This window comes from Rhipicephalus sanguineus, chromosome 1, assembly GCF_013339695.2.
Source record: "Rhipicephalus sanguineus isolate Rsan-2018 chromosome 1, BIME_Rsan_1.4, whole genome shotgun sequence".
Taxonomy (NCBI): Eukaryota; Metazoa; Arthropoda; class Arachnida; order Ixodida; family Ixodidae; genus Rhipicephalus; species Rhipicephalus sanguineus.
This window is the reverse complement of record NC_051176.1, coordinates 323,111,915-323,138,562: the sequence shown is the minus strand read 5'-3', so window position 1 is coordinate 323,138,562 and position 26,648 is coordinate 323,111,915. Positions and strand designations below refer to the sequence as shown.

The window sequence follows — 26,648 nt, the reverse complement described above, 5'->3', positions numbered from 1 at the left end:
AGGAAACGTCTGAGGACTTCTGGAAAAGGTGGAAGAAAGAAGATCTTTTGCAGCTTCGATCAGTGCACTTTTGTCATCAGAAAAGAACAAGAGAGACAGAAGACATTATAGTGCACCCAAGTAATTAACATGAAAAATGTGCAAACTCGCCAGAGCTCTTGAGGTATACAGAGGTGCTGACAGCCATGTCCGATCATGCAAGATTCAGCAACCTCAAGGAGTTGTTACCAACACACCAATACAAAACCTTTACTCGCTTGAGTGGGACTATTGACTTGTGCGGCTGGGAATGTGCACACAAAAGTGTAGCATTGACCTGTGCAGAAGAGCAGGTAGTGCCGCCTTCCATAAGAAAAGAGAGCTCGGGGGCAACCACAGCATGCAAAGCCAAGAAACGCGAATGGCTATAAAGTACAGTAAATGTGGTCCGTTGTTTAACTCTTTCGGGGCTGCCCCATTGGAGCATCGATCATATATGATCGACGGGTTTCCATGCACTGCCAAGTGCAAATTTCGCGCGTTTTTACATGTATTGCTATCTAGCGTGTAGTTTTATCACTGCACTATCGGTTTCGGCATAGTTTGCCATTTTTCCGGAAAGTGGTGATACATGTGAGAGAGATTTGTGGGTAGCGGCGGCAGCGAACGTAGCGGACCATGGCATTGGGTTCTCGTCAGGCTGCGCAAAGAAACCGACGTGAATAGCGTGATTTGGCTGCTTCGAGGGCAGATTTTTTTGATCAGCAAGGAGTACGAAGATGACTTTTACAGCTCGGATTTTATTTTGGAGTGCGATTCGGGTGAGGATTGACCTGGGACTTGAGCCGGTACTCGTAGGTGAGCGTAGTTTGACATTTGTTTCTCTTGCGAGTAGCCAAATAGGCTTGCTGTTTGTTCACGTTGTTTTATTTCTGTTTGATAGGGTCTCAAAAAGCTTTTACAGAAGAGCTCATTCAGTAGCAGCCCGCACTGCTCCACCTCCTCCACCCGTTTCATTGAGTGGGGCATGAGTACTGCTCTTGTTTTGAAGCACACCAAATAAAAGGCGTTGTAGATATGTGTACCAAACTTTTCAGAGTAAGAAAAAAGGCAATGAACTACGTTTTGTATATCGGATTTTTTTTACTCCAGTATTTTTGCTCAAGTATCTATGTTTATTCCGAATTTTTGTATGTTGTCCTTGCAGCAAGTGTTCAATAGGACATTTTTTATGATTACTATGTATAACCTTTAGGTGTAATAATTCAATCTATATGTGTGATAACCGGGTAGTCCTGGGCCATGCCGGTCGCCAGACCGAATCACACACACGTACGTTGGCTGGTTCCACACATTGACTGGCTGGTCATGTGCGCCATATTTATTTCATTGCAAACATCGACGCCCCGGGCGCCGGAACGGCAAACTAATCTTATCACATCCCTCCCCCCTTTATTAAGGCTGCAAACAATTGTTTAAGGTGAGTAGCGCGATACTGGTCGTCGAATTCTGGTACTTCGACGCAAGACAGGAGTACTGGGTGCTGTGACAGCAAGTTCCATTTCCCTCACCACGTCTTCCCTGGGATCTTGCCTAGACTCCGTGTCCTGAAGGCGATCCGGAGTTAGCTGCCGCTGACCCACGTCCAAGCTTGGAGCAAGACCTGTAGCTACTAGGCTGCCTGACTTTTGGTTGTCTGCACTCAGTTCCTCAGGGGGCTGGCGGATGTGATCCAGATGTCGAGTTAAACGCTGTCTGTCCTCCAGTAGAACATACATGGACGAAGTGCGTTGTTCGGTGACGACTGCAGGGAGCCACGCAGGACCTGGACGCAAGTTCCTTGCGAACACCTGGTCACCAGGATGACCCAAAACCCTGGGTGTTGTTCCTTGTAGCAGGTCCAACGCAGTCCTCAGCTTCCGCCCCAACAACAGCTCCGACGGACAGCAACCCGTGACCTCGTGAGGTGTTGACCTGTAAGTCAGGAGCATGCGGGCAATTTCAATGCGAATATCTCCAGTGCCAGCCTTCCGCAACTTGTTTTTGACAGTCTGCACTGCCCGCTCTGCAGCACCGTTTGATGCTGGATGATACGGCGGCACCAGCATTCGCCTCACCCCGTTTTTCTTGAGGAATGTGGAGTAGAGCTCACTGGTAAATGCTGGGCCATTATCCAACACGACCACATCGGGAAAGCCTTGGTTTGCGAACATTATTCACATGCAGGAGATAGTTGCTTCAGCCGAGGGTGTCGAGACCGGGAACACTTCAATCCACTTTGAGAACGCATCGACTGCGATAAAAAAATAGGTGTTCCTGTAGGGACCGCCATAGTCCACGTGCAGCCGTGACCATGGTTTCTCCGGGAACGGCCAGGGCATGACCGGCACTGGTCGTAACACTCTTTGATGCTCCTGGCAAATACGGCACCTTAGTATGGTTATCGCTATATCGTTATCCAAGCTAGGCCACCACACATGGCTACATGCAACTGCCTTCATTTTGGACAGTCCTGGATGACTCTCATGCAGCAACTGGAGGACTTCCCTTTGTAAGGATTTTAAAACAATGACTCTGTTGCCCCACAATAGAGAGTTCCCTTGCACACTCATCTCATGAAAACGCGTCTCGTAGGGTATTCCCTCTGACCCTAGGTTTATCTGGCAGCCTGACCACAACGCTGCTCTTAATTGCGACAGCACCGGGTCTCTGGAGGTGGCTGCCGCAACAGCATTTGACGACAGCACCCCTGGGTGTACTCCTTCCAACATTAACACTTCGGCAGGGCAGTCAACAACAAAATCGGCAGTTGGCAGAGGTAGCCGGCTTAACCCATCGGCATGTGCAATTTGTGAACCCGGCCTATACTTCAGGTCGTAACTGTACCCCAACAACAGCAAGGCCCACCTTAGCACTCTCGGAGAACAGGATTCGGGAACTGCTTTGTCTGTTGCGAGCAGGCCGAGCAGCGGTTTGTGATCTGTGACTGCCTCGAAATGCCGGCCCCATAAGTACTGCCTGAACTTTGTAACGCCAAATACAAGGCTTAATGCCTCCTTATCTAATTGGCTGTAGTTTTTCTCCACGGCTGCCAGGCTGCGGGAGGCAAAACCATTGGGGCGCTCTTCTCCAGATGACTCTCCTTGCGCCAGTACTGCTCCAATACCGAAAGGAGATGCATCAGTGACAAGCACAGTGCTTTCCTGGGTCAAAGTGTGCCAATATAGCAGCAGAGGCCAATAGCTCCTTGCTTCTCCGAAATGCCTGCTCTTCATCAGTTTCCCAGCGCCATGGTGTTCCCGACGCCAACAAACTATTGAGCGGCTGTAACACGGCAGAAAGGTTTGGCAAAAGCCTTCTGTAAAAATTAACCAACCCGAGGTAACTCTGAAGTTCCTTGACCGCTCGGGGTGCGGGGGCTTCCAGCACTGCTTCAGTCTTAGCTGGGTTTGGACGCAGCCCAGCCGCACTAATGATATGGCCCAAGTACTGGACTTCTGGTTTCAAGAATTCGCATTTGGATAACTTGAGTCGCAGTCCCGCAGTTTTCAGGCAATCCAACACTCGGCCCAAGTTTTCCCAATGCTCTTTGTCACTGGCTCCTGTGACCAGAATATCGTCAAAGTACACACGACATGGTCAAGGTCGTGCAAAATATTTTCCATCTCTCGCTGAAATATAGCCGGAGCTGATGAAACCCCAAACGGCAGCCTTGTGAATCGGTATAACCCCCTCGGAGTGTTAATGGTGACTAGCTCTTGGCACTCCTCATCGAGTGGGACCTGCTGGTAGGCATCTTGCAAGTCAAGCTTTGTGAACTTCTTGCCCCCTGTAAGCTGCGCAAAAAGTTCCTCAATCCTAGGAATAGGGTAGGACTCGACGACTGTCACCGGGTTTATGGTAGTCTTAAAATCGCCGCAGACCCGAACCCGGCCGTCGCGCTTCAATACAGGGACGATGGGCGCGGCCCACTGAGAAGTTTTCACCGGTTTGATAACTCCTTCCCGTTCCATCCTCTGTAGTTCTTCAAAAACCCGATCACGCAAAGCAAATGGTATCGGACGTGCCTTGACAAAACGTGGCTTCGCGCCCTTTTGTACGGATATAGAAGCTGCAACGCTGTGAAACGTGCCAAGCTGCTCCGAAAAAACTTCGTGATATTGGCTTACCAGGTCTTCTGTAGACTTCACGACGTTGACTCCCTCCATCTGAGCGATGCCTAGCTTGAAGGTCTTCATCCAGCTTCGTCCAAACAGCGTAGGACACGCCCCTTTCACGACAAATAGTGGTAGCTGGCGCTCCTTGTCGCCAAGTTTGACCATTGCTTCCAGCTTTCCCTGGACGCGTTTCATGTCGCCGAAAAAACTTCTCAGCTGCACACTCGATGACTCCAACGGCACCGACGGAAAAAGCTCGGCGAACTTGCCATCGTCAATAGTCGACACACTAGCGCCGGTGTCCAACTCCATATCGAGCGTTACGCCGTTAACTTCAACCGCTATGTGCATTGGCTCCGAACTAGCTGTGTGAAGCGTCCACAAGTCGAAAAGTTCGGGCTCTTCAGCAGAAACGGTCAGGTCGCCCAGGTTGTTCACGCGACTAGACCGGCTGCGACTAGACTGGCTCCGGTCGAAATTTCTACTCCCCGGCTGAACGCTGCAAACTCTTGGAAGGTGCCCTTCTTGGCGGCAGTTGTGACAGATAGTGCTGCCATGCCTACACCAACGCGTAGAATGACCTCTCCCACAACAAAAGCAACAGCTATCATTTTTCCCCGAGGCGACAAGGTTCGCTTGCTCCGGAGCTTCGTCAGATAGCCTGTCGTGTGCACGCTCCTGCGACGACGAGCGCATAGACGACACGTTTTGCGAGTTGTCATCCCTCTTCCCGGCTGCCGTACCACCTGAAGTGTCTGCGGACGATTTCGTGGAAGCGGACTGCAATGTTCAGGCTGTTGCGAGCCTCACTGACGAGGTCGTAGTAGCTGCGGTCGCAGGGACCCAGGATGCCCAGGCCGACAGCTCAAGTGGCGACGAAGATCGTCCGGACGAGGCGGTGGTTACACGCGTGTACTCCGCCACTGAAGTGGTGGCAGCATTCGGCTGTATTCGCTGTTGTTGCGGCGACATGGAGGGAATCGGGCTGTCGCACCTGGGCAGCTTAGATAAGCGATTTTTTTTCACACAAATAAAACATTCTGTTGCATCGTGTGTGCGGAATTAGTCGTCATTCTTTAATGCACCAATTGTAGGTGATCGTCTGCCACTGGTAAGTTCTCTGGACCTGTATTTTTTTATATCGAATTTTTCATATATCGAACTAATTCGCGATCCCCTTCGAGTTCGATATATCAGTGTTTGACTGTATGGCTGTCGGATCATGACATGAATAACGGGAAAATCCTGTCGCGTATGCCGTCAACCCCTTTCCTACAGACACGTGTGGCACATAGCCGTTTACCACTGGCCGCGGTGTACGGTTATGTGCCACAGGTGATTGATAGTTTATATTTACCCAGGAACGGCGAAAACAGACATTAGTAATTTAGATGCGAGAACGTTAAGAAAAACCGTCATCGACAGCGTTGACCCGACGAATGGAAAGAATAAATATTAGGATCACAGCAGGAATCGAACCCAAGCATTCTGCATGGCAATCAAGTATTCTACCACAGAGGCACGTCAGGTATAGACCTACTCCATGTTTGTAAACAGCGGTAGGCGCCGTCGACATACTGAGGCGCTTGTAGCGACGTCGCGCCGCATAGGCTCTGCCCAGCCCAAAGCTCGCCACCGCCCTCTATGATCACGTGACAACTGGCACAGCAGCTGCAAAGCTGCCTCCGAGCACCGCGCGTCGGGGCGCCTCCCGCGTGTTTACAAGGGACGGCCGCGACAGAGGAAGTTTTCGTGGCCCCAACAAGGACTCTGAAAGGAATATATAAAAACTATGTTGACGTGCAACTCTACCTCTGATGACCTCACCATAACATTAGGTATCTTGACGCCACGAATGTGACTGTTTCGTGGAATGCCATCGACGTTACTGTAGTCTAGATCAGACTTGTACATTTTAGTTTGGTAACTAATGCAAGAACGGACCTCTTAGCCACGCAAGACGTGATTTGCTGCTGTATGGAAATGCGCGGAGTAACATTACGAACAGGTCCATAATCATTACGGTAAACCCTCGCACATAAATAAATATGCCGGGTTAGTTACTCAACGTGAAGGGCGATTTCGGTGACACTTTAATCAGCGATACAGCTACGATAACGTATTAAACAATTACTACGTGTCATGGACAAGGCTGCTACACATCTGTCAGGTTCGCTAACCACGGGTCGCGGCTCTGACCGTACGCTGAAGTCGAGACCGCGAAGGCCCGGAGCCCGTAAACAGACTCTGGACATTTCACGCTTGCAGTTCGCCTGTGGAGTATGACAGACAAGGAAACGTCTTAATGTGCATCGCAGCCAGAACAGCCGAGTCCAATGCATTTGTGTTGCGTGTGTCATCGCAGCCGCATACAATTTGGAAAAGTGTAGCCGAAGTCGTGCTTTCGATCGCTAACGAACCGAGCCACACCTTTAGTTCACGCGAATACTACAAAATCCTTTTGACCCCTCTGACTTCCACATCGTTCAATCGTGTTGAATTCTCCGCATATTACAAAGCTTCCACAGCGCTTACGTTGGTAAACATGCTTCCAATGACACAAGGCTATGCCAAAAAATTCTGTGCGGGGGGACATCACAATGGCACACTTTTGACAAAGCTAATCGTTTTCGTTAGGTAAAACGAGCCGCACAAACCGCTGAAATTTTGTCACACAACCTATGAGCCGGCATCGCAGACAAGTTCACGTGTTTAACAGCTGCGGCCAATTTCTTGCGACGGTCTGCGTAAAAAAAAATGGACAGAACGTTATTCCGCCTCTTTTGTGCCTTCCTCCGCAAGTAACCGCAATGCAGCTCGTCGGTACACCGTTTTTTTCTTCGTTATACGACGGCAAACAGCGCACGCGCCAGCGAAAATACGGCAGCAACTGCGGCAGGCACAGCGGCTTTTGCCTACCGCGCGAAACTAAACGCCCGACGAGAGTGCCACCGCATTTTTGTGACGTATGTCCGGTGGAATTCGTCTATATAGATTGGTTTGGAAAAACAGCCTACGCAGGCATAATGGCGGTGCAACGTCAAGTGTGGTTGTGGTGCTGGCTATCTAATTTTGCAAGAAAGCACTGCACAGTACGCATGTACTCCTACAATACAAGTGTCATATCAGATTAACGTCTGTGGTTCCAGTGTTGGCTCTGCTTTTATAGCAGTGTAATAAATATTAAATTTGTATTCCTATGTTTCAGCAAGCTATAATGAAGCATTGCTCAACCCCAGAGGAATACATTAACGAAAGTTACGTATGATATCCACATGGTTGCACCATAATGTGCACTTAGTTTCGGTAATACTGACGTATGTACTCTAACATGAGGGCTGGCGTTACATTGCACCATAAAGTTACCCTTTAAACGCCGGTGTTTTCGACGTGCCTGGTAAGCCCATGATGTGCACACAGCTACTACACTTACAAAAACACGTTGATCCACCTCGTAACGCTTGGCTCAAAGCTATAAAATACAGCATAGAAGTACTCGCTGACTGCTTCGCATGAAACAGATTGCCACAACGCGTTGAATCTGCCGAATTTTTTTCCGGTTGATTTCTTTTGAAATGTGGTGAAGCCTGATTTTACAGCGAAAGCTTTTATCAAATCACAACGGCTGTGGGATGGTTGTCCGCTGCCGCCGCCGGTGTCCGTAACTACTATCGTGCGAAATAAGAAAAATGAAACAAATAAAAATAAACAGGCTCATATGGGATTTAAACCCGGGTCCTCTCCATGGCAGTCGAGTATTCTACCACAGAGCCACGCTAGTGACTCGAACTCCTTTGCAAAAACATCCTTACAGGCATCGTGTCGGGAAAGGAACAGTGTTAAATGTGTAATATAGCGTGTCAGAAGAGTAAAATAACGGCCAGGCGTCACACAATGCTAATTGTGCAACTATTGACCGGGTCATTAATTGCCTCAACTCCATTACAAAAGGCTCAGCCATAATTATTCGTCGTCATCAGCCACAGGCAGCATCAACAAAGTTCACATAATGCCTTACAGATGTGTACCGGGTACCTCGCTTATCCGCAGAAAGACGAATAATGGCATAGTGAATGCTCTTTCAGCTTTCGCTGTGGCTGTGCTGCGCGCTCCGCGCAGGTCCGGTGTTTTTTATGTACAGCTTGGCAATCTCCGACAACTTGTAAATGTGGTTATTGAGTGGATAGCAGACCAACAAATGAGACGTCCACAACACTTGCTTGTCACCAAAGGAGTAGAGAAATTCGCCACCTGTGGAACTTCTGCGCGGGCTCAAGCGACAACTCACACGTTTTCTGCCTGGAGCAATTTGGCGGTCGTTGGCTTCAGCAGCGGCGCACCGCCTCGACTCCAGAAGTATTTTTTCAACCTCCTTGGAAAGAACGAAACAGTAACTATAGTCGGATACAACTTAAGAAGTCAGGAGAGGCCCCGCCCAGACGACCGAAGCGCGGCAGCCGATTGCCTCCACGACTAAAGAAATAGTCCTGCTCATGCATGCGCCGATGTTCTCCGAAGGCGGAGCCACCGGCCGTCCCGCTCATGACGTCAGTCCCGAGTGCGCGCCCATTGGTGCAGGCTTGTGTTCATCCGCCTTTGAGGAGGAAATGCCGCTGACTTCTAAAGTTGTATTCGACTATGGACTGATCTCTGAAGCAGCAGTCAAAGTTGGAGGTAGAGCGCCAAGTCAAGGAGTGGGCAAGCTCTCCCAATCCACGAAAGACTTATTAAAGAAACCGCTATGCATGAAAGAGACTTACTCAACACCTAAAATGGAGCTCGGTGAGCTAACAAAGCTGATCAACGAGAAGAAAGCCAGTGACATAAGGAACTAAAGTGTTGAAGCGATAGAGGCAGCAGCATTAGACCGGCGAAAAGGAGACTCCGTTTAGCAAGGAATAAAATGCATGCTCTAAAGGACAAGCAGGGAAATATTATCAACAATTTCAATGATGTAGTTCGGGTGGCAGATTTTATGCTTAACTGTATAGACGGGAAATGTCATCCATCCTCGAGAGGAAGCGATGAGCATGATACGGAAGTTCCATATGCAACTACAGACGAGGTTAGTGAGGCCACACGCGATATGCCATGCGGAAAAGTGGTCGGTGAGGACGGAATAACAGTCGATCTGATTAAAGAATAAGGAAAATTTATTTGCAGAAAACTTGCTACACTTTACGCTTGGTACCTCAAAACAATACCAGTTCCAGTGAGCTGGAAAAATGTAAACATTATACTGATACACACGAAAGGAGACAAGAGACAGAGAATTATATGCCCATCAAGTTGCTTTTGGTTATGTAGAAAATATTTACAAAGGTACAGTGAACTGAGCTAGTTGCTACTGGTTCATTATGTTGCAGCGCGACAAGATTGAAGGTAATTTGAAATGTAATTTGAAAGGTACAAAGGTAATTAGAAACAGGATTTGAGAAACAACATAGAGAACAAGCCGGTTTTAGGAAAGGCTACTCTGTGATGGATCACATTCATGTGATGAATCAGGCAATGGAGAAAGCAGCTGAATACGACAAACCCCTTTATTTAGCTTTCGTAGACTACAAAAAGGCATTCGACTCAGTAGATACACCAGCAGTCTTAAAAGCACTATGTCGATAAGGAGTACCTGTACCTAAAGCTTATGTCAATAGCTTAGTCGACATCTATACACCGTTTTCCGGACGCGCTCACGCACTGCCATCTTGGACTGATAATATTGCAGTTTTGTATCCGTGTCAATTAAACAAACAGTGTTGCGGTGAACAGTACTTATGTGCCCATGATGAACAGTATTGTGAACAGTATGTATGTGCTCAAGCCCACGAAAACGCTTGGGCTGGCACATTCAACGTTTCGTGACCATAATCATTTCATATTATGACGTGGAACACCTGCAAAACAATCGCTTATCAGTCCAAGATGGCGGTGCCCATGAATCGAAAATAAAATCATGTGTCAAGACTACACAGCTGCCTTCCTTCTCCACAATAGAAGCGATAAAATGACGATAAATAGAGGAGTCAGATACAGTATCCCAAATGTTGCTCACTGCATGCCTAGAGGAAGTATTTAAATAGCTAGACTGGGAAGAAGCAGGAATCAAAGTTAATGCAGAATGTTTCAGCAACCTATGATTTGCAGATGACATAGTAGTTTTCAGTAATGATGGTAACTAATTAAAAAAAGTGTTGAGGAATTAAACCAAGAAAGTATTAAGGTAGGCCTAGAAATGAATATGATGAAGACAAAGCTAATGCTGAATAGCCTGGTGAAAGAGTTCACGATTGGAAACCATACATTGGAGCGTATACAAGAATATTGTCGCGGGGTTGTGACGTGGACGAAAGCAGCAGTCGGTGTGTCCAAGATGAAACTTTTTATTTGGGCGAACCTGTGCCCGGTAAGCGAGAAGTCAAACTAGAAGCGATACACGCTTACGCTGATAGCGGCCAACAGAGCTTCAGCCATCGATAATCTGATCTGTAGTAAGGCGCATCGGCATTTATACATGCGTCCTCGAACATTCGAGCTTTATTGCTGGTGGCCGCATTAGTTCCAGAATAATCTCAGCTGTTTGCGTTTGCGTGCTCAAGCCTATAAGAAGATTCTAACATAATCTGGAAGGTTCCCAGACACTAGGGCGTGACTTGCGCAAGGCAGCGGCTACGCGTGCAACGGACTTGTTTGATAAAGATCACAAAAGCAGGTGTGGCAATATGTATATCTAGGACAACTACTAACAGGAAAGCCTAACCACGAAAAAGAAATTCACAGAAGAATAAGAATGGGCTGAAGCGCATTTGGCAGGCACTCTGAAATAATGTGAGGAAATTCGCCGCTGTCAGTAAAGGGAAAAGTATACGATCACTGCATACTGCTTGTTCTAACATATGTGGCTGAAACATGGTGGATAACAAAGCCACTAGAGAAAATGTTGAGGAGTACGCCGCTGCAATGGAAGGAAAAACGGTGGGAGTAACATTAAGATATTGGAGGACGGCAGAATGGGCCCGGAAAGAAACGGTGGTTGCAGATACTATCTAGTTGACATCAAGTGGATCTGGGCTGACCACGCAATGCGTAGGGGGGAATGCAGAGTGGCGTAGTGTAGGGTGCTATTATTGGGAGAGGCCTTCTTCCTGCAGTCGATGAAGGATGATGCCAGTTTTCACAGTGGGTTGCCCAAAGGTCAGAAATATGTGTGTGCTTATCTGCTGGTGATATAACTCGACATCATCTGCGAGAAAATTGGTAAACATTTCTTCGTTTTTTGGGAAGAGACCACAAGGGCTCTCACTTTTTCACTGTTTCGGCATTCTCACAGCACCAACTGCTATCTAGAAGTCTTCCAAGTTTCTTTTTGGATCAAAGTGAGGAAAAAGTTCTCTTCTGTATAATAGCGTGCAGTGATGGTAGCAAAGAAGATTTTGAAAAAAATTTGCACAGCGGGTGACATGGTAGTGATTGGGTGACTCTTCCGGATTTCACCGGTGCTTGCATGCACATTTGTACCTTCCGTATTTCTACTGGGGAAAAGAGGTGCTACGTGATTAAAATGTAGTACCTGCAGTGTTTGTGCGACCAATCATTCCTAACAATTTGCGTGCACTGTGTCTATGACTAAACTCACTCTGTCACAGTGCTTAGGGGCTTGCTGTACCGTTCGCACTCATTTGCTGTGTGAGTTTGCAATGAGGCTTCTTCGTGGCTGCATTGCTCCGAGTGGACCATAGCCACTGCGTGCATCTTTTGGTCAATATGGCAATGCTGCCTTTTTTTCTGCAAGCTATGTGCACGTAAATTGGTCTCATTTAAGGAGGCGACAGTGAATGACGCGTTTGGTTTGTCGACTGTTGAAAGTGTGCTGTACACTTGCAGTGGTGCTAGGCCATGTGCGCTACTGAACACCTAACTAAAGATGCTTATCACGTTAGAGTTGTCCGTGATAGGTGATGCAGGCGCATTTGTCAGTGGCTGTGCATTTCAATGCTTATCCGTATAGACATCACCTGTCTTTTGCTGAAGTCAGGATCACCACTCAAACAATCGGGGCACCTTCCGAAAAGGTGGAACATTTTATGCGGCCCTTTGTGTCGCGCTACAATTTGAGGGGTGTAGTTAGCCTTTATGCGGCAAAAAGTGATCTTGGTAAACAGGTAGGCTTACAGCGATTCACTTAAGTGCGAATACGTGAAGCTCTGTGGAGATTGCATTGTGTATTCGTTGCAACATAGCTTCCACTGCTACTCTTTCCAGTGCCTGGTAAATAGCTTAAATTTCAGTGGACAGACCTTGGCTGCTGTGTTTCATAGGCTTACCGCCAGAGGCTCATCTTTTGACTCCACACCCATGTCTTTGCATTTCTGTGGTAAATTGAGCTCACAAATGCTCTTGATGAAAAGTAGGAAGGCTGTTATTGCTCTTTGGCCTTGCCGCATGCCTTTAATGTGTTCAGTGTCCCGTACAGGGTGTGGAAGAGATGCATTTTCTGAAAAAAGGCTTAGGGCCGGCCTTTGTGGTCTTTTGTAGAGCAATGTAGAGGTCCAGAGCAGAGGATGTGGGAGGATTAATTACATATACGCACAAGTGTGGCATTAACCTGTTGCTTTTACTTGCAAAGATGTAAGGTAAATGGGAGGGATATCGTGTGATAGACAAAGCCAACACATGTGCCATGCTCTCAGCACGGCTGTTTGAGGAAATATATGTCGGTTCAGTGGGTTCTTGTCTTATCTTTTGCTAGTTTTTATCAAGTGACAGTATGGACCTAGCAAGCAGCACTTGTAGAATAAAATCGCCTGTAGGGCAGCAAGCGACACATCTAAAGCTATGGCGCATGGTGTACATCATGCTGTGCGCAAACTGGGAAATATAGTGAGACGTCAATGAGTGCACAGCAGAAGAACCTATGTTGCTGCACTGCTGCCGAACAGCGGCCACTTTCCAGGTGGTCAGAGCGCATATGAGTGTGCGATACTGTCTGATAGTGGTTTTGCGAGGTATAGGCCATTTTCTGGACGCGCTCAAGCACCGCCACCTTAGACTGATGACGTTGCAGTTTTGTATCCGTATCAAGTAAACAAACAGTTCTACGGTGAACTAGCACCCACGAAAACGCTTGGGCCGGTACATTCAACGTTTCATGACCATAATCATTTCATATTATGACGTAGAAAACCGGAAAAACAATCGCTTATCAGCCCAAGATGGCGGCGCCCATGAATCGAAAATAATATCGTGTATAGGCTAATGATGAAAGTAAGTAATGGATAAATTTTGCCCACCCCTGGGCCAGTGGATTCTGACCCAATGCTGAACATTCCTGGTGACACCAAAGATTTCACGCATTAGAGCTACCTCTCTGGTCTGGGTTTTTTGGCCCAGCAAGATTTCCGAATCCCAGTGTAGTGACCAATCACATTGCTTCTTACTTGCATGTTGAGTATGTGGTGTATATGTGTCTGTATATATACATCAGTTTGTTGACATTGAATAGATACTTTTTTCTTGTTTAGCGCAATGGTCTACTTTATGCGGAAGAGCATTTTCTAGCCCGTCAACATATTAGAGTGCTTGCATCATTTTCAGAAGAGATATGTGCCGTGTCTTCTGAAGCATTGCTAGAGTTTTGTGTCAGTCACACAGTCAGCAGCTTATACTGCACCAGTGTTGTGTGCTGCCATTGTAAGCGGAGGCCGCCTGAAGCAAGTACATGACTGCATCCCAGGAAGTGTAATGAAAAGACTATACTTGTGCACTGATTTTGACGCACACACGGGCTTGGGAAATGATGTGGCTAGCATGTAAAACTGTAGAGATGAAAGTGCATAAAAGCTCTTCACCCCTCAGTATGGCAGGTCATCAAGCCCTGGCAGCTTACTTGACAAAGAGCCCATGCTGAGTGACCTGAGCCGTGTGTACGCCTACAGCTACCTGACTGCAGAGCCAACCCAAGGCTATCTACGCAGGCCACTCGAGCCACACCCACCCAAGTCACCCCAGTTTCACCGGCCACCAGGTAATTTTTCATTTTGAAAGATAATTTCTCTCCAAAAGCTATGATTGATTTATCACCAGCCCTTAAGGCTTTTCATTGTGGCCCAAGTAACTGATAAGTTCATGCATCCAAATCGGTGAATTTTCGGTTCAATTTTTTTCACAATCAAGCTGCTATATAAACATATAAATAAAACATTTGGTGGGTCGGGTTATGACTTGGTGGGGTATTCTCTGGTATAATGAAACAAAGTATGATGCACATTTAGGCGCGTGTGAAAGAACTCCAGGTGGTCGAAATGAATCTGGAGTCTCACACTGTGGCGTCACTTATAATCATATTGTGTAGGGATGGGTGAATAGTAAATTTAAAGTCTGAAACGAATTCAAAGCGAATAGTTCCAATAGTGTACAATAAAGAATATAACTTGCACACTACCTTTAAGAATTGCAACTAGGCTTGTGCGAATGTCACCTTCTTGGTTAGAAGTCAAGTGGAAGCGCATTCAAACAGTGGCAGGATTTGAATAGTAACAGGGCGCACGCAAGTTATTGGAGGTAAAATTTGTCACATTTTAAAATGTCCTACATTTAGCGGTATAAGGCGGTAGAACAAGCTTGTAAACCTGAAAAAATATTACTCGAGGTGCAGGTAAGGCGTACACTTAGCTTTGAAGTGTGGCTTCGTGGATTTCCCCTGGACGTGGGGTTTCATGCCATAGCAGCCCCACGCTGCAATAAAACCACCTTTGCAGGGGGCTTTTATGCGGTCAAATATATGTGTATTCATCCATTTCGAATACTTTGAAATTTCGAATAATTTAAATTCATGTCAAAGTGAATTTCAGTACCATAATTTTCATTCGAATAGTCCAAGTGCTCGGAGATTTGCGGTTTTGGGGGTGCAGAAGCCCAACATTTTTTATTTATTATTATTAGAAAATGTGATATACAACATGGTATCGGTTATAGTGTGTGGAGATAGGCTTGCGAGAAGCTCACTCTACAAGGCGACCGGGAAGGGACGTGACGTTCTCCACTGCCGCAGCAAACAAATACGCTACAGCTGGATTTGTGGACTTTCCGGCATGGCGCAGAAAAGGCACTCGAGGCAGGTTGTTAACAAACAGGGGTTTATTAACCCGTGATACAGCACATTGCAACAGTGACGAGCTTGCAGGCCGTATAAGGAAACTCTGCAAGATTGGAGGGGGGACTGTCACGGGCGGCCAATGAAGACGGGTGAAGCACCGTGATGTATGCTAGCGTGGTGTGTGGCGAGCGTTGTCTGGACATGTCCGGGTGCGTGTCTCCGTGCAGGGAAGACAGACGCCTGACTTGCACCAGTGTAATGTGCGCCCGAAAGAAGGGTAGTGTTTTGGGTTGATGTGTGTGCTAGAAGATGAAGACGAAAAGACTGGGGCGCGTGCAAAGATCCGCGAAGGTGACGAGATTCGGAATCGCGTGCTGGCGAAGAAGAAAAAGAAGAGAGCAGACGGTGTTGGGCGTTCGACGCAGTCGGGTGACCGGGCCCGAGTGTCGACGCTCTGGGACGCGGTCCACGAGTAGAAGCTACGGGCTTCACGTGGCCGCTGACATCCTTCGCTTCCAACTCCTCCCTTCAGCAAGGCGCCAGGCGCGTTGTCAGCCTCCACAAGCCGTCACTAGCCTCTTTGAAGCCATCTCGCGCTCCTCGTCTCTTCGCCACGTCTCCTCGCATCACCCTGCGCGTTCGACTCTCTGACGGGCGAGCCTGTGCCGACTGACTGTCGCTAAGACGCTTCCCTGATATTTAACTTTTGTCAGTTCCTTTCTTTTTGTTCCTTTGTGTGTGCCTTGCTTGCTCTTGTGTTCTTGTGTCTACTCCATGTTTGTATAAAGTGCAATTCATTGTAAACCTGCAAGCAGCCCTGTTGTTTTGTTAGGAACGTCCACGTTCCTAACCTAAAGGTTTTAAGAACCACACGTTCTCATCACAATGGCGTCCTCGACAGGATGAGGCTGATTGTAGTGTTCAGCTACCTTAAAGAAACATGGATTTGAAAGATTTGGTAAGCGCCAGCGAGAAACTAGGCCTAACGGTGTCGAGCGCATCGGGCGAGTAAGCGACACGACAGCCGAGGCTCCGGGCGGACAAGTGACGTCAGGTTTATTGGCAGCCCTTATTACAGGAAGCAGTACATGCCGTGCTGCCATCTGGCGGTACTGCTGTACATTACATCCCCCCTACGGTAAACTTTAACAAAACACATGCACCTGCACTAGAACTCATGGTCCGAAACAAAACAATGTTCACAGGTCGAGTCTTTTCGGCCTGCGGATCCTCCTGCCATACCGCGACCGTGAGACGCATGGCGTGGAAGCAGAACCCTGAGGTTCCTCTGCAGTGGAGGTGCTTTCCCGAGGCGACGCAGTTTGCTGGTCTTGTGCTGCTTGGTCAGCTCCAGGTGTGGTAGTCGTCTCGGGCTGATCCGCTACTGGGGTTCGAGGAGGGTTGGCAGTGGGGGTTCCCGTCGTTGGCACCAGGTGCATCCGGCTACGCTGAAGTACACCTGTCGGAGTCTCCACCACGTAGGAGCGCGGGCGTTGAGCTGGCCCTAAGACGGTTGCTGGGGAGTTGACATCTCGCACCCAGACCTGTTCTCCCGCCTGAAGAGGCCGCAAGGTGCGAGCTGCATGCCTTCGGTTGAAGTCTGACGCTTGGCGCCTCCGGTTGTCTTGGTCACGTTGAGTGATTGTGACCGAAGGAGACCAGGCTGGCTCCAGCAGGTGCGATGTCTTCGGCAGCCGGGGCTGTAGGCGCCTACCCATGAGCAGCTGAGCAGGACTCTCTATTTACTCCAGCGTGACCGGTAATCCACCAGAAGGACAAAGTCTTGGCCATTGAGATGGAAAAGATCGATGCTGACCTCTTCCCAGGGTCGACTTGGAGTGGTTGAGGGCAGCATGGGCTCCGAGCGCTGCACCCTGGTTTCGGCACACGTGTGGCAGTTAGACACCAGTGTTTCTATCTGGTTGTTGATGCCCGGACACCAGACCGACTCCCGAGCTAAAGCTTTGCAGCGGTTGATGCCTTGATGCCCGTCATGGAGAAGCTCGAGCATGTGGCGCTGAAGGGCAGACGGCACGAGGATGCGGGACCCTTTCAGAAGCAGTCCCTCACAGACGCTGAGGTCTCCTTGGTACTGCCAGTACTTCTTCACATGGAGAGGCAAGTGGGACTGCCGAGGCCAGCCGTTGGCGTAGTACTGAAGCAGCAGGCTGCACTCGCCGTCGTTGGCTTGGGCCTGGCGCAGGTGCTCGAGCTGCGATGAGACGATGTCTGGGAAGGAGCGCACGACCTCTTGGGCAAAGAGCTCTACTTGATTCACCCGGTTGGATGAAGGGGAGTCCAGCGGTGCGCGCGAAAGCGTATCGGCTGTTGCCAGCAGCTTCCCTGGGACGTAGAGTACTTGGTACTGGAACCGCATGAGCTTCAAGCGAAACCGCTGGATCCGTGGTGGCAGTAGGTCAACATCCATGGAACCCAAGAGCGCCACTAGCGGTTGATGGTCCGTCTCGAGGAAGAACTGGAATCCACGGACGTATTCCTCGAACATTTGTACCACCCAGCTGGCTGCCAAAGCTTCTTTTTCTGTTTGGCTGTTCCGGCGTTTGGTGCATGTGAGGGAGCGTGATGCGAAGGCGATGTGGCTCGACGCTCACCGGACGGCTGTTCTTGGAGAAGTACTGCCCCGAGACCATAGGAGCTGGCGTCAGCTGAGATCGTAGTCTTGTACTTGGTGTTGTAGCGAGCCACGCAGAGGTCTTCTTCAGAACTGCAGCAGCCACAGTAGCTTCTTCAGTTCGGAGAAGGCAGACTGCTGCGCCGGGCCCCAAATCCAGGCAGAGTTCTTGAGCAGCAGTGCTCGGATCGGCGCAGTCACCTCCGAAACCTGTGGTAAGAAGCGTCCAATGTGGTTCACGAGGCCTAGCAGGCGACGGACCCCTGCGACATCTTCGGGTGGATGCCTGGCTCGGATCGCTGCAACCTTGTCTGGGTCTGAAGAAATTCCTTCCGCGCTGACCACGACACCGAGGAACTTGACACTCGAAGTCGCAAACAAGCATTTCTTGCGGTTGAGCGTGACTCCTGCCTTTGCTAGCCGGTCCATGACTTGTCGGAGACGGCGGTCATGCTCGGAGCGTGTCTTCCCAAAGACGAGGATGTCGTCAATCATGTTCACCACACCCGCTTGGCCTTCGAGGATCCGGGACATCTGCCGCTGGAAATATTCCGGTGCAGACGTAATCCCAAACGGCAGCCGGAGAAAACAATAATGTCCAAACGGAGTTATAAATGTGGTCAATTCTTGGGACTCGGGGGGACAGCTTGATCTGGTGGAAGCTTGACGTGGCGTCTAACTTGGAGAAAACTGTAGCCTCTCCAAGCAATCCGAGGCATTGTTCCACTGTAGAGAGCACGTGACGCTCTCGAAGAATCACCTTATTGAGGCGAGTCAAGTCCACGCACAGCCGATAGCCGCCCGAGACCTTGGGGACGACAACCAGCCCAGCACACCAGTCAGTGGGTGTGTCCACTCGACGAATCACGCCCTCAGCTTCTAGCTTGTCTAGCTCAGTCTTGACGACGTCGCGGAGAGGGAGTGGAATGCGCCGGGGTACGCTCAACGAGAAAGGCCTAGCATTGGGTTGCAGCCTGATAGTGTAGGCTTTGGGGAGCGTCCCAAGTCCTCGGAAGAGACTGGGATCGAGACAAAAGTTGCCAGTGGGCTGTGAAGTCCTCGTGACTTCGTCGACAAACGTGCAGACGCCCAAGGCTTGGATTGCCGGGAAGCCTAGCAGCGGGACTGTCTTGGTTGCTAGGCCGTAGAGAAGCTGCTTGGTTGACTTTCCGTGCTACGACAGGGTAGCCACGTAAGTGCCTATGACCGGCAGGATGTCGTTGCCTGGACCTTTCAGCTCGCTCTTGTGGTCTTGAAGCTTCGACGGGACGCCGGAAAATGTACTGGGTACAACTGAAACTTCGCCGCCGGAGTCCACCTTAAGGAAAGTGGGCGGCCATCGACGAGTACCTCGACGAACTTCGCGTTCGGGCGCTCTCCCGCAACTGCATGTAACTCGATGGAGCTGGCCAAAGGCTTCCGTGTGTGCTTCCAGTTTACGCGCTTGTTTTTGCGGCACACGCTTTCGAAATGGCCACTCTTGCGACAAAAGTTGCACGACACACTGCGAGCGGGACAGTCGGCGCGAGGGTGTGACGCTCGTCCGCAGAATGGGCACAGCTGTTGCGTTGTCTTATCAGCTGGCGCTTCCTTTCCCTTGCGAAGGCGAGCGGCGTCAACGGCGAACGAAGATGCCTCTGCCGAGTCACGAGCCCTGCGCTCGTTACCTGCGTCTTCGTGCTGACGCACGTACGTCAGCGCTTCGTGTAGCGTCATTTTCGGGTTCCGGCAGAGCTTGTCCGAGAGTTCGCGGTCGAGCAAGCCCACGAGAAAACGGTCTCGGACGAGCTGCTCTTCGACGTTGGGCGACGGATAGTTGCAGGACTTGACCAATGTACGGAGCGGCGTAAAAAAGGCGTCGGCCGTTTCACCTGGTTGCTGCGTACGGCGGTGGAACCGCGCTGACTCGTACAGCTCGTTCGGCGGGTGCACGAAGTGGTCGGTGAAAGCCTTCTTCACGGCAGCAATGTCTTTCATATCCGCCTCGCCTAGCGTGGTCGACGCAAGGACAACCCTGGCTTGCGGGCCCATACAGTAAAGCATGGAGCGCACTTGTACCTCTGCCGGCGCGACGTACAGTCCGGTAGCGAACGAGAAGTCCTCGAACTGCAGCAGCCATGTAGGCCATGAGCTGGGGTTGTCGAAGTCGAACGGTGACGGTGGACGCCGCTGGGCCATGCCTTGCAAGAACGGAGCGGCCGACATCCCGGCGGAACCCTCAACACCGGTAGTCGGCATGGCAGAGCAGCGGCGGCGGCGGCGACGGGGCCGTGTCACGAGGATGCAAGCACGGGATCATCGAAGATGAATCCCGCCCACTTCTGACACCATGTCGAGCGCATCGGGCGAGTAAGCGACACGACAGCCGAGGCTCCGGGCGGACAAGTGACGTCAGGTTTATTGGCAGCCCTTATTACAGGAAGCAGTACATGCCGTGCTGCCATCTGGCGGTACTGCTGTACACTACATCCCCCCCACGGTAAACTTTAACAAAACACATGCACCTGCACTAGAACTCATGGTGCGAGAGAGGAGCATGCCGTCGAACGCGAGGCAGAGTGCGAGCAGAACGAGCGCGATGCACGTGCACGAAAACGGGAGGCGGAGAAGGCGCCGTTGAATGAGAAGATTTCATTGCTTCGCACGCGTGTACGTGAAGCTGAGGCGCGTTGTGGTAGAGGTGAAGACATGGTAGTCGTAACTGAGCGTTCCGCGCCATCGCAAGTATGCCCCTGGCATACAAAGCCTGCCTTCAAAGGGAAACGAGTCGATCTTAATGCTTCATCCAGGCTATTCGAAGGGGCGCCAACACGGCAACTCTCGCCTGAAGATAAGCTGGCCGCACCGAGCATTGTTCCAGTGGGCGAGCAAGAAGCTAGGGAAGGTCTGGTTGAGCCCCTGGAAGCACAGGGCAGCTTCGATAGCAAGGAACAAGAAGATTTGCGCTTTAGAGCCCCTGAGATGCCTAGCACATTTATTACAGAGGCAAGTTTGCCTCCAAACAGTTTTAATGAACGAGAGCCGCTCTTTAGCACAGGTAGTGACGGCGAATGCCACAGAAAGTACTATCGCTTGGTCCGTTCGGATTCTTCAGGTGTACCCTATTGCAGATGGGTTGGACATGGTCGGGGAGCATAGCACTAACTCACCTCAGATGAGGGTGACGTTGGCTTGTAGTGCAAATGTTGAAAGCAAAGAGAGTACCGTTATATGTGGGGAGGAGGAGGCAACTCTCAAAGTGCTCAACATAGAATGCAGAAAGACTTCAGGTGAAAGGGAGCTTGACCGCTGCATTAATATTGAGCTGCAGAACAGTAGCACAATGGTTGTACAGCAGCATTTCAACAAGGCAGCTATTGAGTCTTCTGTAGTATCACGCAAGGCAGAAGCGATTGTCGTGAAGAATGCGAATGCATTACCGCCTTATCTCCCGAGGCAGTGTCATGGCGTGATGAAGGCGATCGTTTCGACGGTTTCACTGCGATGCGCGTGGTTCGAACGACTTCTCGCCAAGTGTTATGATTTGCAGGTGAAGGCTGCGTTTGCATCCAAAGAAAGCAAGGCGTTTGCATTGGCCGCCCTCGCAATGCCGTTCATTCGGAAGCGCGGATGGTCTTTGATGCATTTGGCCTCAAAGCAGGTGAAACGCGATAATCGTTTCATGTGGGACGCTATAACTTGAGCGTCCTATTCAAACGACTGACCCGTTTTTGTTTGTTTTTTGTTGTTTTTTGCAATTCCACGAAACGGAAATGTATTTTTTTCCCGTGTTAATGTTCGACTTTGCCTGGTGAAGTGATGTATTCTTTGAACTCCTCGCGAAGCATTATAACTCTGTGGTGCATTGCCTCGTGGTCATGTGGAGTGTATTGTGTGTCATTGTTATGCACACAGGTATCGCCTTTTGTTTATGTTGCGTGATAAACAAAAGACTTGAATGGGGGCTGTGTAATGTGCGCCCGAAAGAAGGGTAGTGTCCTGGTGTGATATGTGTGCTAGAAGATGAACACGGAAAGGCTGGGGCGCGTGCAAAGATCCGCGAAGGTGACGAGATTAGGAATCGCGTGCTGGCGAAGAAGAAAAAGAAGAGAGCAGACGGTGTTGGACGCAGTCGGGTGACCGGGCCCGAGTGTCGACGCTCTGGGACGCGGTCCACGAGTAGAAGCTACGGGCTTCACGTGGCCGCTGACGTCCGCCGCTTCCAACTCCTCCCTTCAGCAAGGCGCCAGGCTCGTTGTCAGCCTCCACAAGCCGTCACTAGCCTCTTTGAAGCCATCTCGCGCTCCTCGTCTCTTCGCCATGTCTCCTCGCATTACCCTGCACGTTCGACTCTCTGACGGGTGAGCCTGTGCCGGCTGACTGTCGCTAAGACGCTTCCCTGATATTTAACTTTTGTCGGTTCCTTTCTTTTTGTTCCTTTGTGTGTGCCTTGCTTGCTCTTGTGTTCTTGTGTCTACTCCATGTTTGTATAAAGTGCAATTCATTGTAAACCTGCAAGCAGCCCCGCCGTTTTGTTAGGAACGTCCACGTTCCTAACCTAAAGGTTTTAAGAACCACACGTTCTCATCACAACCAGACAAAAAGGCCTGGCATCGCAGCCCTCGGTAGCCATGCCGTCAATAAATGGCAGTTCCCGACATTCAAGCCACGCGGGGCCGGCACATGCGCTAGCTGGGGAACAAGGCGCCAGAGGGGAGGGCGCTCTCCTCGGTTCGCACATTCCCCCCTCCTAAAGAAGACTGAGGCCAGCCTGTGAAAAAGGCTGTCCGAGGCCACGTGGCAAGGTCGGCTTAGCCGCAAGGGGGTTTAGCCCACAGGGCAATGTACAACGAGTGTCATTTCGTCTTCCAGAAGGTCAGAGGAGAAGAATGGTGACGCACAGCACAAAGACGCAGCTGACGCAGCTGTTGATGCAAGGCCATGGTCTCCTCAGGTCACACCAAACGTTCCATCAAAAGTTCCACCACCAGGGGGCATAGGTCGGCAAAAAGTGTGGAGCTCACTCAGACTCACTCATAAATATATTTTGCCTTTAGGGTTTACTTGGACTCAGACTCACCAAAATATTGCTCAATCGGACTCACTCAGACTCACGGCTCAGTCTGAGTCTGAGTGAGTCGACTCATGAGTCTGTTAGCGTATAAAAAACATTTTCGACCATAGTGTCAAGGCTCTTTAACATCAATATCTCATATATTTGGTGCTCTACTTGGCGTGTTTTGATCTCGTACCTTCAGATACGAGTTATCAATGGTTACAATCTTCTAAGGGCATTTCTATTGAATGAGATGACTCTCACGAGATATTTTTATCAAGAACTTCTCGTCAAAGATATTGCCAGAGGGGTCAAATCCCCCTCACCCTGCCCCCCTCCTTAACTCACACCACTGATCAATAAATATTGAGATGTCGTGTGAACGCTAGTGCTTTGAAGTATTGTAAGTAGACACGAGTGTAAACGTACCATATTTATTCGAATCTAAGCCGATGTTTTTTTAGAAAAAAAACGATGTGCAAAAGTGGGGAGTCGGCTTAGATTCGAGTATAGGCTCAAGTACAGTGATTAAGCTTTTTTTTCTGGCCTTGCGAATTTCGGGGGTCGGCTTAGAATCGGGGCCAGCCTAGATTAGAGTAAATACGGTAAGTCGTCATAAGGCCGATAGTAATGCTGAAGTTGAGTAGATAGGACCATAGGTCTGTGTCATGAGTAAAAGGGGCACGAGGCGCGTGCCGAGAGGCGGAATGTGGCGATCGTGCGTGCGGCACGGAAATTCCCCAATGGTGTGTACCGATGCCACATCCACGCACACCTTTGGCCGGAGAAGGGCGCGTGCCACGCGACCTGAGCTGAGGTGACGGACCCCAGGACGAAAGGTAGTGATTGTTCGGTGGAGTTGTCGAAGAGCAAGGTGGTGCAAGCCAGCGTCGCACCCGCGACGAGAGCAGCAGGGCCCCGTTCTGGGGGCAGCGGCACGAGAGGCTCGGGAGTGTGGCCATCAACCATGGTGTCATCCAAGTGAGGCTCCCCGAGCTTGCAACAGCCTCATCACAGCAGTTCGCAGGGCACCTACGGCACTACCACAGCTCGGCAAGACGACGGCGACCCACTGACAATCACCAGAGAGCCACATCGGCAGTTTGACCCGGTGGCACCAAGGGGAGGCCAAGAGTTAGGCCTAACTGGACGAGGCCGATGTTCTCGACAAAGGGCCGGAGGATCGGCGATGAGGACGACTAGCAAGGCGGCGGATCGACGACGACAACCCTAAAACGTCGACAGTAGCTGCGACGACGGGGCCGAACGTCGACTTTGGCACGGAATCGAGGCGACGAACACACACGAAGTAAGAACGTTCGATTCGCGTAGCGAGACTGAGACGCCATAGTGGCCAGACTTTCGGGCCAGTAGGGCCGAGCTTAGTTAGAAGTGTTTGTTGTGTTCTTTTGTATAGCTTAGCATTTGTGCACATGATATTTCTTGTTGTAAAATTTTGAGTGTGTGTGAATTTTGTTTGCCGTGTTGTGTGGGATAAAGTTTGTTTGCCGTGACGCCACGGCCTCCCACCTCTCTAACTCTCCCAACTCCATCACATATTGCAAGCACTCCCGAGATACGTGACATAATAATTTTTCCAGCTGGATTTTTCCAGCTATTGGCCCAGTCGCTATCGTTGGGGGTTGCAAGGATGGATTGGGAGAAGTTGGCGGCCGTGGCCAAACACTGCGAAATGGATGAGGAGACGATGAAGTTTTTTGAGAACGCTCAGAAAGGAGCACGAAAGGGAGTTCCAGTGTGAGAAGGAGCATGTGCGTGAACAACACGAGCGTGAGAAGGAGCGTGCGCGTGAACAACACGAGCGCGAAAAGGAGATCCTCGAACTGAAGTTGAAGCTAGCAGAGATGAATGCGTGTCCGCGCACCGACCCTAGTAACGCAAGTACTCCCACGTCAGCGTCGGCCAACTCGCCTACTCCCAGGCTTAGACATATTTGCCCGCGTAAGCTGATGGCACCCTTTGATGAGCGAAGGGACGACCTCGATGCATATTTGCATCGATTTGAAAGGATCGCCATTGGGCATGGCTGGGAGAAGAGTGAGTGCGCAAACGCTCTGAGTCTGTGTCTCGTGGGAGAGGCGTTAAGTGTGTTTGGCCGCATGCCAGCACACGAGTTTCTGGACTATGACATTGTAAAAAAGACTATTGGAGCGGTTCCGGCTAACTGCCGAGGGTTTCCGGGACAAGTTCCGAACGTGTGAGCCCGAGAATACAGAAACTGGCAAGCAGTTTGCATGTCACCTATCCAACTACTTCGATCGTTGGATAGAATTGTCCGAGACGGAAAAAACGTATGAAGGGGTGCACGACAGGATGGTTGGCGAACAGTTCCTAAACCGGTGCAGCAACCAATTAGCGGTATTTTTGAAAGAAAGGAAGTTGCACGCGGAGGAGGAGATGGCCGAGCAGGCTGACCGGTTCATGGAGGCACAAGGGGTACGGAATTTAGAAAAAGGCAACAATAGCAACCCTATGGCAGCAGAGGGAGAGTGGAAGAGTCGGGCCCCTTTAGATAAACCCAGAGCACAAACGCAGTGTTTCCTGTGCAGCAGGCCCAGACATATAGCCATGAATTGCCGTACAAGAAGTAGTCGCAACGAAACACCGGTGACCTGTCAATTGTGCCAGAAAAAGGGGCACAGGGCCGGCGAATGCAGAACTAAGACTGTAGAGAAAACTGCATGTGTAATGAGATCTAGAGAAGAAGGACAAAACGAGCAAGACATGCCGGTAGTAGAAGGAGAAGTGCAAGGGCGTTAGGCCACAGTATTGAGGGATACAGGGGCCAATACAGTATTAGTGAGAAGTTTAGTGTCCTCTGAGAATATGATCGGACAAGTAAAGCCAGTAACTTTTGTCGACAGGTCCGTCAAATATCTGCCAGAGGCAAGGATACAAGTATCAACCCCCTTTTTACAGGGCTAGTGACAGCAAGGTGCGTGGAAGACCCCATTTATGATTTGATTTTAGGCAATGTACCTGGTGTGAGGAAGGCAGATGATCCCGACCCATCTTGGAGAGGGGTGGAGAAAAGCCCAGAACAGAAGGGAGACTCAGAGACTGAAGAAGGAGAGGAGGCTAGGGTAGATGTAGCAGCAGCGGTACAAACCAGGGCAGCGAGTAAGACAGCCCAGACTCTGAAACCACTGCAAGTCACTGCTATTAACGGCCTAGACATAACACTGTCAAAGTTCAAGGAGCTACGAGAGAAGGACCCATGAATCAAAGCATGTGAGGAAAGGATAGGACAAATCATAAGGCGGAAGAGAAGTAGAACGGTAGCGCAATTCATCAAGCAGAAGGGGCTGGTCTACCGCAAGTGTGTGTTTAGTTCCGGGCGGGAAGTACAGCAATTGATGGTGCCTGACAAATTAAAGAGAACGGTGTTAAAATTGGGTCACGATAGTATAATGGCCGGTCACCAGGGAATTAAAAGCACTTTGGAAAGGATCACTGAAGAATTCTTTTGGATAGGAGTAGTGACTAGAAGAGATACGTCAAATCGTGTGATGTATGCCAACGAACAGTGGCTAAAGGGCGAGTAGGGAAGGTACTTTTGGGTAGGATGCCAATCGTAGACCTACCATTCGACAGGGTGGCTATAGATATTGTAGGTCCCATAAACCCAGTTTCAGGAAAAGGAAATAGATATGTGTTGACTCTTGTGGATGTAGCCACCAGGTGCCCAAATGCAATTGTCCTAAAAACCATTGATACTATCCAAGTAGCTGA

General features: G+C 49.9%; 1 protein-coding gene across 2 annotated transcripts in view; it reads left to right on the top strand.

The window, feature by feature from the left end:
- Positions 1–26,648, top strand: part of LOC119379499 (actin-binding LIM protein 3) — a 618,577-nt gene that overhangs the window by 322,659 nt on the left and 269,270 nt on the right. For both annotated transcript variants that reach the window (XM_037648800.2, XM_037648799.2), the window contains one exon: positions 13,989–14,157. In XM_037648800.2, the coding sequence (XP_037504728.1) occupies positions 13,989–14,157 (169 nt within the window). The remainder of the gene's footprint in view (positions 1–13,988; positions 14,158–26,648) is intronic.